The following is an 11121-nucleotide window of genomic DNA, read 5'->3' as shown; positions in this document are numbered from 1 at the left end:
GTAAAATATGCATGGTAAGCATGATGAAAAACATTGCAATAACCATGCAGGAAGAGTCATTTGAGACCTCCTCCAAATAGCAAAAAGTTACCACCCTGCCCCTTTTCCCTTCAGAATCTCAGAACTATGGATTTTCTCTGGGTTCTATTTCGTTTTTTCTTTTCAGGTTGAGAGCCACTGTATAAGTCTGTCTTAAACCTTGGAGGCATTAGTAGGTCTCAAGGCTCCTGAAAAAAGTATTTTTTTTTTTGCTTTAATCTGGGTGAAAAATGAGGATTTACTCTAATTACAAAACTAAACATTGTATTTCCACCCATTTGTGTAAGTCAGGGATCCCTAACCCCTGGAACTTGGACCTGACCTGTTGGGAACTGGGCTGCACAGCAGGAGGTGAGCGGTGGGCAAGTGAGCATTACTACCTGAGCTCTGCCTCCTGTCAGATCAGCGGTGGCATTAGATTCTCATAGGAGCACAAACTCTATTGTGAACTGTGCATGTGAGAGATCTAGGTTGCTGCACTCCTTATGGGAATCTAACTAATGCCTGATCATCTGAGGTGGAACAGTTTCATCTCCGAAACCACCCCCAAAAAGGTTGGGGACTGCTTGTGTAAAGTCACCAAATACTCAGATAAAAACAATAGCTTCGGCCAGGCGCAGTGGCTCACGCCTGTAATGCCAGCACTTTGGGAGGCTGGGGCGGGTGGATCACCTAAGGTCAGGAGTTGAAGACAAGCCTGGTCAACATAGTGAAACCTAGTCTCTACTAAAAATACAAAAATTAGCCGGGCGTGGTGACAGGTGCCTGTAATCCCAGCTACTGGGGAGGCTGAGGCAGGAGAATTGCTTGAACCTGGGAGACGGAGGTTGCAGTGAGCCGAGATCGCGCCACTGCACTCCAGCCTGGGTGACGAGAGCGAAACTCCATCTCCAAAACAAACAAACAAACAAAAAAACAAAACAGTAGCTTCCACTGCCCACCTAGTGGGTAAAATTATTCATTCAACGGCACCTACTATGTCACAGGCACTGTCCTATGTAATAGTAGGCAGACAAAACTTCACAAGTCGAAGATGACAAGTAAATTACATGGATGTTAGAAGGTGATAAGTATTAAGGAGAAAAAGTAGGAGGAGGAGGAGAAAGAGTGCTTTGCCCAGGGTAAGATTATGTGTGTAGGGGAGGGGGATGGAGGGGAACTGGTTACAGTGTTAAACAAGGTAGGGGTCAATATGGGCTTTACCTGAGAAGGTGACATTTGAGCACCTTAGTTGTCCTAATTTTGGCTTAAACAATTATTAAGAGAATTATTGCACAGCATAAAATCTAAGCCTGATTTTTTTAGTGTTTATTATATGATAACATAAAATTATATTTAGCTGTACATTTTTCTTAGTGAGCAGTAGGTATCTGTGAAGCAATGTTGCCAATGTATTGTGTTATTTCTTAGCACTGGAAATGAACTGCAAGTATTTTTTTTTTCAGGAGGGGAATTGACCAAATCTTGGTGATTAAACTAGATTTGTAATATTACAGGATGAACCTTTTGATAGAATTGGAGTTAATGTTAGAATATTGAACCGATTTACCTTCTTAATCGTAGTTTATATGCATACAGCAGTGTGATCTTGTCAAGGGGAAATGAAAACTCTTTTCCATATTTGAAGCAATCACATTGAAGTAATGAGAAGGTGTTAGAAGATTTGAAAATTAACTAGTTCCTTTGAGGAATTTACGTTTCAGGAAAATGATGTTTTTATAATCTGTATTCTTAAAATATATGCTGCTTGATCTCCATACATTTTTTTAACAATTTGGCTAAGGATAAATATAATGAAGTTAGTTTATTTAAGGATAAGGTAGATGTTAACTTAGGACTTAGCAGTTGTTATTGTTACTACTGGCAATAGTTAACTTTAAAGCACTATTATCTCAAAGTAAAAACAGCGTACATGACAGAAATGGAAAAATTCAACACATCACACTATAGTTCAAATTGGAATTATTCTAATTCATAGCTGATGAGAATGTAGTGAAGTCATCAAATAAGAAAGTCACCAAATAAGCTTTTTTAGAATCTGGGAGTTAATAATTATTGTTAAGCCTTGTTAGCTAGGACTGAATTTGCACACAGGGTATTTCTGTTACAGAATATGTTTGTTTGTTTGTTTGTTTTGAGACAGTCTTGCTCTGTCACCCGGGCTGGAGTGCAGTGGTGAAATCTCAGCTCACTGCAACCTCCACCTCCCAGGTTCAAGAGATTCTCCTGCGTCCATCTCCTGAGTAGCTGAGATTGCAGGTGTGTGCCACCATGAGTTTATGTTTGTTAATCAAAGTTTATACTCAATATATAGGTGGATTTATTATTCTAAAGTGGAGCTTAAATATTGAGAAAACTTTAAACACATTGATTTGTATATTTTCTTTTTTTGCCTAACTTCTTTACTGAAGAAAATATTTGGAGTGCATTTATTTATTTTTTCTATTACAAAAGTAGCACATTCACCACACAGATAATCACAAAGAAACCAACCCCTAAAATTTACCACCATTAACATTGTGCATATTCCTGTCTTTCTAAACATGTATATGCACATATGTTTAAATATATAAATATACAAACACATATACACACCTTTATTAAAATTGTGGGATGATAATTTATAATTTAAATGTATAATTTTATTTTATTTTCATTTCAACTTGTATTTTAGTTACAGGGAGTACATGTGCAGATTGAGTACATGGGAATATTGTGTGATGCTGAGGTTAGGAGTATGGATTCCGTCACCTAGGTCGTAAGCATTGTACTCACTACCCATCCTCATGCCTCTACCCTCTAGTAGTCCACAGTGTCTCTTGTTTCCATATTTATATCTATGTGTGCCCAGTGTTTAGCCCCCATTTATAAGTGAGAACATGCAGTATTTGGTTTTCTCTTCCTGCACGAATTTGTTTAGGATTATGGCCTCCAGCTCCATCCATGTTACTTCAAAGGACATAATCTCATTCTTTTTATGGCTGCCTAGTACTCTATGTTGTATATATACCACATTTTCTGAATCCAACCTAACGTAGCTGTATAGTATAATGGTACAGAACATAAAATTTGCAATCAGAGAAACTTGGGTTTAAGCCTAGTTCCATGTATTTATTAATTATGCAAACTAGGCCTCTATTTCTTTATCTGTTAAATGGGGATGATGATAGTACACCTCTTATTAGTCCGGCGTGGTGGCACATACCTGTAATCCCAGCTACTTGGGAGGCTGAGGCAGGAGAACCACTTGAACCTGGGAGGTGGAGGTTTCAATGAGCCAAGATTGCACTGTTGCCCTCCAGCCTGGGCAGCAAGAGCGAAAACTCCGTCCAAAAAAAAAAAAAATCAAATAAATTTTAGTTAATATAGTAAGCATAATTATTCAGAAAAATAAAGAGCTTGTAAAAATGCTCACAACATAGTGAAATAAAAATAAGAAATGATTCATATTTCCTATATGCCTGCTATGGGGAAGATATTCGTTATATATAAAATCTCACCTAATCCTATGATAACCTCTTTCTTTTTTCCTCTTTTTTGAGACGGAGTCGCGCTCTGTTGCCCAGGCTGGAGTGCAGTGGCGCGATCTTGGCTCACTGCAACCTCTTCCTCCCGGGTTCAAGTGATTCTCCTGCCTCAGCCTCCCGAGTAGCTGGGATTACAGGCGCATGCCACAACGCCTGGCCTGAATATTTTATCTTCTACTTTTTTTTTCTTTTCTTTTTCCTTTTTCTTTTTTTAAAGACAGGGTCTCACTCTGACTGGAGTGCAGTGGTGCGGTCACGGCTCATCGCAGCCTCAACCTCCCTGGGCTCAGGTGATCCTTCGACCTCTGCCTCCCAAATAGCTGAGACCACAGGTACATGCCACCATGCCCAGATAATTTTTGTACTTTTTTGGTAGAGATGGGATTTCACCATGTTGCCCAGGCTGGTCTTAAACTTCTGGGCTCAAGCAATCCTCTTGCCTCAGCATCCAGAGTAGCTGGGACTACAGGCATATATCACCAAACTGGCTGTAGTCTCTGGCTGATTTTTAAAATTGTTTTAGTGATGGGGTCTCACCATGTTACCTAGGCAGGTCTGGAAATCCTGGCCTCATGTGATCTTTCTTCCTCAGCCTGCTGAGTAGCTGGGATTACGGGTGCGGGCCACTGTGCCTGGCTTCTTTAATTTCTTGCTTGCTTTCTTTTTATTTATTTATTTGTTTTTGAGATGGAGTCTCGCTCTGTAGCCCAGGCTGGAGTGCAATGGCGCGATCTCGGCTCACTGCAACCTCTGTCTTCCGAGTTCAAATGATTCTCCTGCCTCAGCCTTCTGAGTAGCTGGGTCTACAGGTGCATGCCACCACGCCTGGCTAATTTTTTGTATTTTTAGTGGAGACATGGTTTCACCATTTATCCAGGATGGTCTCGATCTGCTGACCTCATGATATGCCTGCCTCTGCCTCCCAAAGTGCTGGGATTACAGGTGGGAGCCACCACACTTAGCCAGTTTATTTTTATTATTATTGTTGTTATTATTATTATTATTATTATTATTATTATTATTGAGATGAAGTCTTGCTCTGTTGCCCAGGTTGGAGTGCAGTGGCGCAATTTTGGCTCACTGCAACTTTTGCCTCCCGGGTTCGAGCGATTATCTTTCCTCAGCCTCCTGAGCAGCTGGGACCACAGGTGCAAGCCTCCACACCTAGCTAATTTTTGTATTTTTAGTAGAGATGGGGTTTCACCATGTTGGCTAGGCTGGTCTTGAACTCCCGACCTCAGATGATCCACCCGCCTCACCCTCCTAAAGTGCTGGGATTACAGGCGTGAGCCACCACACCCGGCCCAGTTTATTATTTTTAATAGTTTTTAATTACATTCCTATGAATTTTCTATGTATAAGATCCTATTATCTGCAAATAGACATGTTTTACTTCTTTCTTTCCAATTTGTATTTTAGAATTTTTTTTCTTGCCTAATCGCCTCTGGTGTAACATTGAATAGAAATGGTGAGAGTGTACATTCTTGTAGTCTTTTTTCTGATCTTCAGGGTGAAATATTTAGCCTTTCACCATTAAGTATGATGAATGTGGAGTTTTCGTACATGTTTTATATCAGATTGGGGAGCTTCATTTCTGTTCCTAGTTTATTTTGATTTAGGTGTTTGTTTGTTTGAGATGACATCTCTGTTCGCCAGGCTGGAGTGCAGTGGCATAATCTTGGTTCACCGCAACCTCTGCCTCCCAGGCTCAAGCAACACTTCCACCTCAGCCTCCTGAGTGGCTCAGACTACAGGCCCACATCACCACACTCAGCTAACTTTTTAATATTTTTGTAGAGACAAGGTCTCACTGTATTGCCCAGATTGGTCTTGAACTCCTAGGCTCAACTGATCCTCCCACCTTGGCCTCCCAAAGTGCTGGGATTACAGGTGTCAGCCACCATGCCCAGCTCTTAGTTTTCTTCCTGTTTCTAGTTTGTTAAGGGTTTCTGTCATGACAGAATGTTAGATTTTGCCCATGTTTTTTCTGCATCTTTTGAGATGATGATGTGGTTTTTATCCTTTGTTCTACTGATATGGTTTATTACATTAATTGAATTTTGGATGTTAAACTAACCTTGCTTTCCTGAGATAACATCACATTTGGTCACAAAGTGTAATCTTTTTTTATATAGCTAGATTTAGTCAGCTATTTTTTGAGGTTTTGCATCCATATTCATAGGAAATATTAGTTTGTATATTTCTGTTTTTGTGTGATGTTTTTGGTTTTGATATCAAAGTGATACTGGCCTCATAGGCTAAATTGGGAAGTATTCCTTCCTCTTCTATTTTTAGAAGAGTTTCTTAAGAATTGATATTCTTCTTTAAATGTTTGATAGCGTTCACCAATGAAGCCATCTGGGCCTGGGCTTTTTTGTGTGTGTGAAGTTCTGAACATCTTTTAAAATCTAGTTTATCTCCTTTTCCAACTGTTCTTCATTTACTTCAGGAACTCTTCTGATTTCCTTTTTGTGTGGGTAAAAAGTAAATGACTTTAATCTTATTTGACAAGAATAATAATCATGTTATACCATTTTCAGTAACAAACAAAATAACAAGGAAGGTGAGAATAAAGGAAGGAAAGAAAACAAATGACATATTTCTAGTGAAATTTTTTGAGGTTAGCCTGTGACTATAATAAAATTATTTTGTAGCAGTGTACCAAGATGTCAGTTTGCACAGCTCTATAGAAAACAACTATTTTGTAAGTTGAAAATTTTCTGCATTCTAAGTATTCTTTATAAATGTGTTCTTATGCTTTTAATTTTATGGCTAAAGGCTATTCATTTTGTGGCAATAATTTAGTTATGAGGTTATCTAAGTGGAAATAATTCAACATATTCTAACAGTATTTCATATACTTAAGATGAAGGCAAGATTGTATTTTCTAGCTATTTTTTAAAAAGAATTACAGCCGGGCATGGTGGCTCACACCTGTTTTCCCAGCACTTTGGGAGACTGAGGCTTGCGGATCACTTGAGGTCAGGAGTTCGAGAACAGCCTGGCCAACATGGTGAAACCCCATCTCTACCAAAAATACAAAAATTAGCTGGGCGTGGTGGCGCTGTGCCAGTAATCCCAGCTACTTGGGAGGCTGAGGCAGGAGGATCCTTTGAACCCGGGAGGCGGAGGTTGCAGTGAGCCGAGATCACGTCATTGCACTCCAGTCTGGGCAACAAGAGTGGAACTGTGTCTCAAAAAAAAAAAAAAAAAAAAAAAAAAAAAAAAAAAAAACCTACCCTAGATCCATTTTTAAGAAGAAAATGACTTTATTAAAGATGAAAAACCTTTAGCTATATTTTTTCAAGTTATATGTTTGCAGTTAAATGCAACTAATAGCACATGAGACTGTTTTTCTTATTTTTGATTTATTTTTTATGTATTTATTTTTTGAGTCAGGGTCTTGCTCTGTCGCCCAGCCTGCAGTGCAGTGGCATGATCTCGGCTCGCTGCAGCCTTGACCTCCTAGGCTGAAGCAATCCTCCCACCTCAGTTCACCCCCTAGTTAACTAGGACTACAGACGTGCGCCACCACACTTGGCTAATATTTGTATTTTTTGTAGAGATGGGGTTTTGCCATAATGCCCAGGCTGGTCTCAAACTCTTGGACTCAAACTCTTGGCAGAAGCACTCCTTCTGCCTTGGCCTCCTGAAGTGCTTGGATTATGTAAGTTGTAAACCACTGGGCCTGGCCCCGACTGGTTTTTCTTTTCTTTTTTTTTTTCTTTTTTAGATGAAGTTTCGCTCTTGTTGCCCAGGCTGCGGTGCAATGGCGTGATCTTGACTCACTGCAACCTCTGCCTCCCGGGTTCAAGCGATTCTCCTGCCTTAGCCTCCCGAGTAGCTGGAATTAACAGGCGTGCACCACCACACCTGGCTAATTTTGTATTGGTTTTCTTAGACTAAGACATACACAACTCCTGAAAGTGAGCCTGGTAGTATCATTCCCATCTTGTAAATGTATTATGTAATGGTGAGGGATGTTAGCAAAAAAACAAAACAAAACAAAAAACTGTAGCATAAAATTACTAAATTATTATTTTAGAAATTAATTTTTAAAAGTAAAAAGTAATCATGCAATGCTATTATCCATTCCTGCTCTACCCCCATACAGTAAGTATAAATAAAGATCATCTGCCATGTTCCTGTCTTTCACCGTGTGTTAGTCTGGATGCCAAGATGTGCTGAAATTTAGTGATGTACAACCTACAAAAATCAATTGTATTTTTATACACTAACTAGTTTTACTAAGTAGTTATAGCAGGAAATATTCTGAAGCTTACCTTAATAGCTTTAATGAGGAAATTTTAGATAAGAATATAGAGGTTAAAATAGGTTGAAGAGAAATATTCTGTTCATCAAAGGCCACCTGCATTTTTTTTCTTTTTTGAAACTGAAATGGCCCTTCTCTGCCCTTATCTGTAGCATATGAACTTGACTTAGTTTTCCAGTTGCCCTGATAGATTTGCTTTGCCCATCTACATTTTCCCACAGTACTTGCTTCAGTTGAACCCATTTGTGAAAATACTAGTTGTGAATTATAGCCTCTGGCTAAGTGTAAGAAGAGGGTTTCCCAAGTTAAGATTTCGTTTGACTAATAAACATTAGTGCTGGGCTGTAAGTAAACTAATGGACCAAATATAATGGCTACTGCTTCAGACATCAATGTTTAAGTTTACCACATTAGTGAAATAATTGGATGAAAATTCATAGACATTGAAAAGTAATTGAATTTAGAGCACACTAGAATTTAAAAAGTCTGAATAAGTATGTCTTAGTTTGAAATACAAACAAACTAGTAGTAGATAGAATCAAATACCAACGCAAAAGATAATATTGTCATATGAAATTAGTGTAAGAGAAATTTAAATTTTGTAGCCAAAACAAAACACCTAAACATTCTTAACAGATGAAATAACATGAAAACTTTTACCAAATGGTGTCTTAGTTTTGTAATCTTTCCTGTTATTCTCTGGGATTCAGAGTAGAAGCAGTCTTTTCTCTTTCACCTACTGATAGGAAAACTATATGAAATATGACTGTAAAGAGTCTAAGGCCAGGCACAGTGGCTCATGCCTATAATCCCAGCACTTTGGGAGGCTGAGGTGGGAGGATCACTTGAGGTTAGAAGTTTGAGACCAGCCTGGCCAACATGGTGAAACTCTGTCTCTACTAAAAATACAAAAATACAAAAAAAAAAAAAAAAAATTAGCTGGTCATGTAGTCCCAGCTCCTTAGGAGGCTGAAGTGGGAGGATCACTTGAACCCAGGAGGCAGAGATTGAGGTGAGCCGAGATGGCACTACTGTACTCCAGCTTGGGCGACAAAGTGAGACTCTGTCTCAAACAAGTCTAATTACAAGTAATCAGTTTAATTATAATCACGCTAGGTATGTAAACCCCACTATAACAATTCATTGTATACAGTCAGCTAAAATAAATATATCGTGTCATCTTAAGTGTAATGACAACCTGATAAAACAACTAAACCTAGTTTGAATAAAAATTGATTTAACAGATAACTATTGATCACCCATTATGAATCAGGCATTGGCTAGCATCCTGCAGGGTATTGCTTAAGTTTTGTATGTCTTTTATTGACATTTTACATGCAATATTTAAGACATACAAAAAAAGATAAGCATAAGCCAATGGTGTTCATTTATTCATAGGCCAGCTACATAGTTGAAAGCCCCCATGTACCATATATCCTGGAAGATATAGGCAACAGAGCTCTGAAGGTTTAAATTATATATATTTACACAAATATATACTTAAATTTTGAACTGTAGAATACTGTAAAATTCATTACACAAAACAAAGACAGTGTAGGCAATATTTGTGTCTAGATCCCAAGGCTAGAATATGACAGGGTCACCATCTGCATTCAGACACAAAGTTCCAGAAACTGGACTAGACTGACTCAGGTATTTACAGAATAAGAGTTTGAATAATAGTCAAGAAGGAAAGCTAAACAATAATCAGGAAAACTGGCCCTGAAAATAAGATTTGAGGTGTGAATTAAAGCCATAATCTTATAAGCCAGAACCAGAGGCTTACCCCTTTTTTGAATCATGGACTACTTTCAAAACCCAATGAAATAGTTCCTCTTGCCTATAAACAGTCCTTGTAATAGTCCCTCTTCCATTAAAATTACATGCATGTACATACATATACTACTCAATTTGGGGGAGTTCAAAGATCCTCTGAAGTCTTGAGTATCTGTAAGTGAATACTGGTAGTCAGCTTGGGGTGGAGAGAAAGTGATTTGAGTTAGAGACTAAGTAATGTGAATGAGTCTAAGACTACTTTATAAGGTGAAAGTAGGATGATAGTGTCAATCATTGAGCTTCAGACTAGTCCACAGAAGAGTTTAGGAGCCATTGCTGGCAGATAGTGGGAGGCTGTGTACGTGGAGCTTTGACTATGCCCTCTCTTCAACCAGAACACTTCCCTCCACTTTCACTTGTTTATATATGTGGATTTCATTTAAAATTTTGATTAATAGATGTGTTTTAATCCTAAAGATATTTAGGGGACTTTTAAAGGCAGAACACGATCTAAAAAGTGCAATCTTTTTTTTTTTTTTTTTGAGACAGAGTCTCACTCTGTTGCTGAGGCTGGAGCGCAGTGGTGTGATCTCGGCTCGCTGCAACCTTTGCCTCCTGGGTTCAGGCGATTCTCCGGCCTCAGCCTCCTGAGTAGCTGGGGTTAAAGGCATGCACCACCATTTCTGGCTAATTTTTGTATTTTTAGTAGAGAAGGAGTTTCACCATATTGGCCAGGCTGGTCTTGAACTCCTGACCTCAAGTGATCTGCCCTCCTCAGCCTCCCAAAGTGCTGGGATTATAGGTGTGAGTCACCGTGCCTGGCCTAAAAATTCCAATCTTTAGGTTCAGAAAACCTTTCTGAGTTCTATTAACTATACAGTCTTGGAGAAATCACACTCTATGAGTTCTTCAGTCTATAAAATGAAAATAGTAGTAGCACAGTTGTGGATTTGAACAAGATGATGTTTATGAAAGCACTTTAAAAGTTGTGAAGCACAGTCTAAATGTTATTTCCATTTTCAGGTGTGACTGAAGAAATATCAAATGTTTCCTAGTAAGACAGCAACTCAGGTGAGATGGAAACTCCAAGTAATGATATAATGGATCTAGCGTCTGATTTTCAAAGATTAAAATTATGTAGAAAAAAGTCTCTTTATTGTTGAAGAGACTTTAAATATGATGCCATCCAACTAACTAGTAAGTGCTTGAGTTCTCACTAAAATTCCCTGTCAAGTGAACTTTTAATCTGGACTCTTTATCTGATATTACTTTCCTTCTGCCTGGATTTCACTCTTTACAATTGCATTAAATGAGGTTCTCCAGGTCAAATCTCTGTTTTTGTTTCTTTGAAAATAAATATATTTATTTTGCTCTCCTCCATGAACAATATTGTCAATAGATATAGAATAGTAGGTTGACAGTTCTTTTCTCTCATTACACTGAAATTATTCCACTGTCTTCTTCCTCAGTTGTTTCTGATAAGAAGTCAGCTAGAAGTCTAATTGT

The 11121-nt window shown here is 38.5% G+C and overlaps 1 protein-coding gene across 4 annotated transcripts in view; it reads left to right on the top strand.

Moving 5' to 3' along the window:
* The window catches only part of N4BP2L2 (NEDD4 binding protein 2 like 2), a 108588-nt gene that overhangs the window by 49406 nt on the left and 48061 nt on the right, over positions 1 to 11121 (top strand). The window contains exon 7 of one of the 4 annotated variants that reach the window (XM_057299650.2): positions 7300 to 10600. The exons of the other annotated variants lie outside the window; for them this stretch is intronic. Coding sequence (XP_057155633.1) covers positions 7300 to 7303 — 4 coding nt within the window. The 3' untranslated portion in view covers positions 7304 to 10600. Of the gene's footprint in view, positions 1 to 7299; positions 10601 to 11121 lie in introns of those variants that run through there. 4 annotated transcript variants of the gene reach the window in all.

The sequence above is a fragment of the Pan paniscus genome, chromosome 14, assembly GCF_029289425.2.
Source record: "Pan paniscus chromosome 14, NHGRI_mPanPan1-v2.0_pri, whole genome shotgun sequence".
Taxonomy (NCBI): domain Eukaryota; kingdom Metazoa; phylum Chordata; class Mammalia; order Primates; family Hominidae; genus Pan; species Pan paniscus.
The sequence above is the reverse complement of the archived record's forward strand: the minus strand, read 5'-3'. Positions and strand labels throughout refer to the sequence as shown.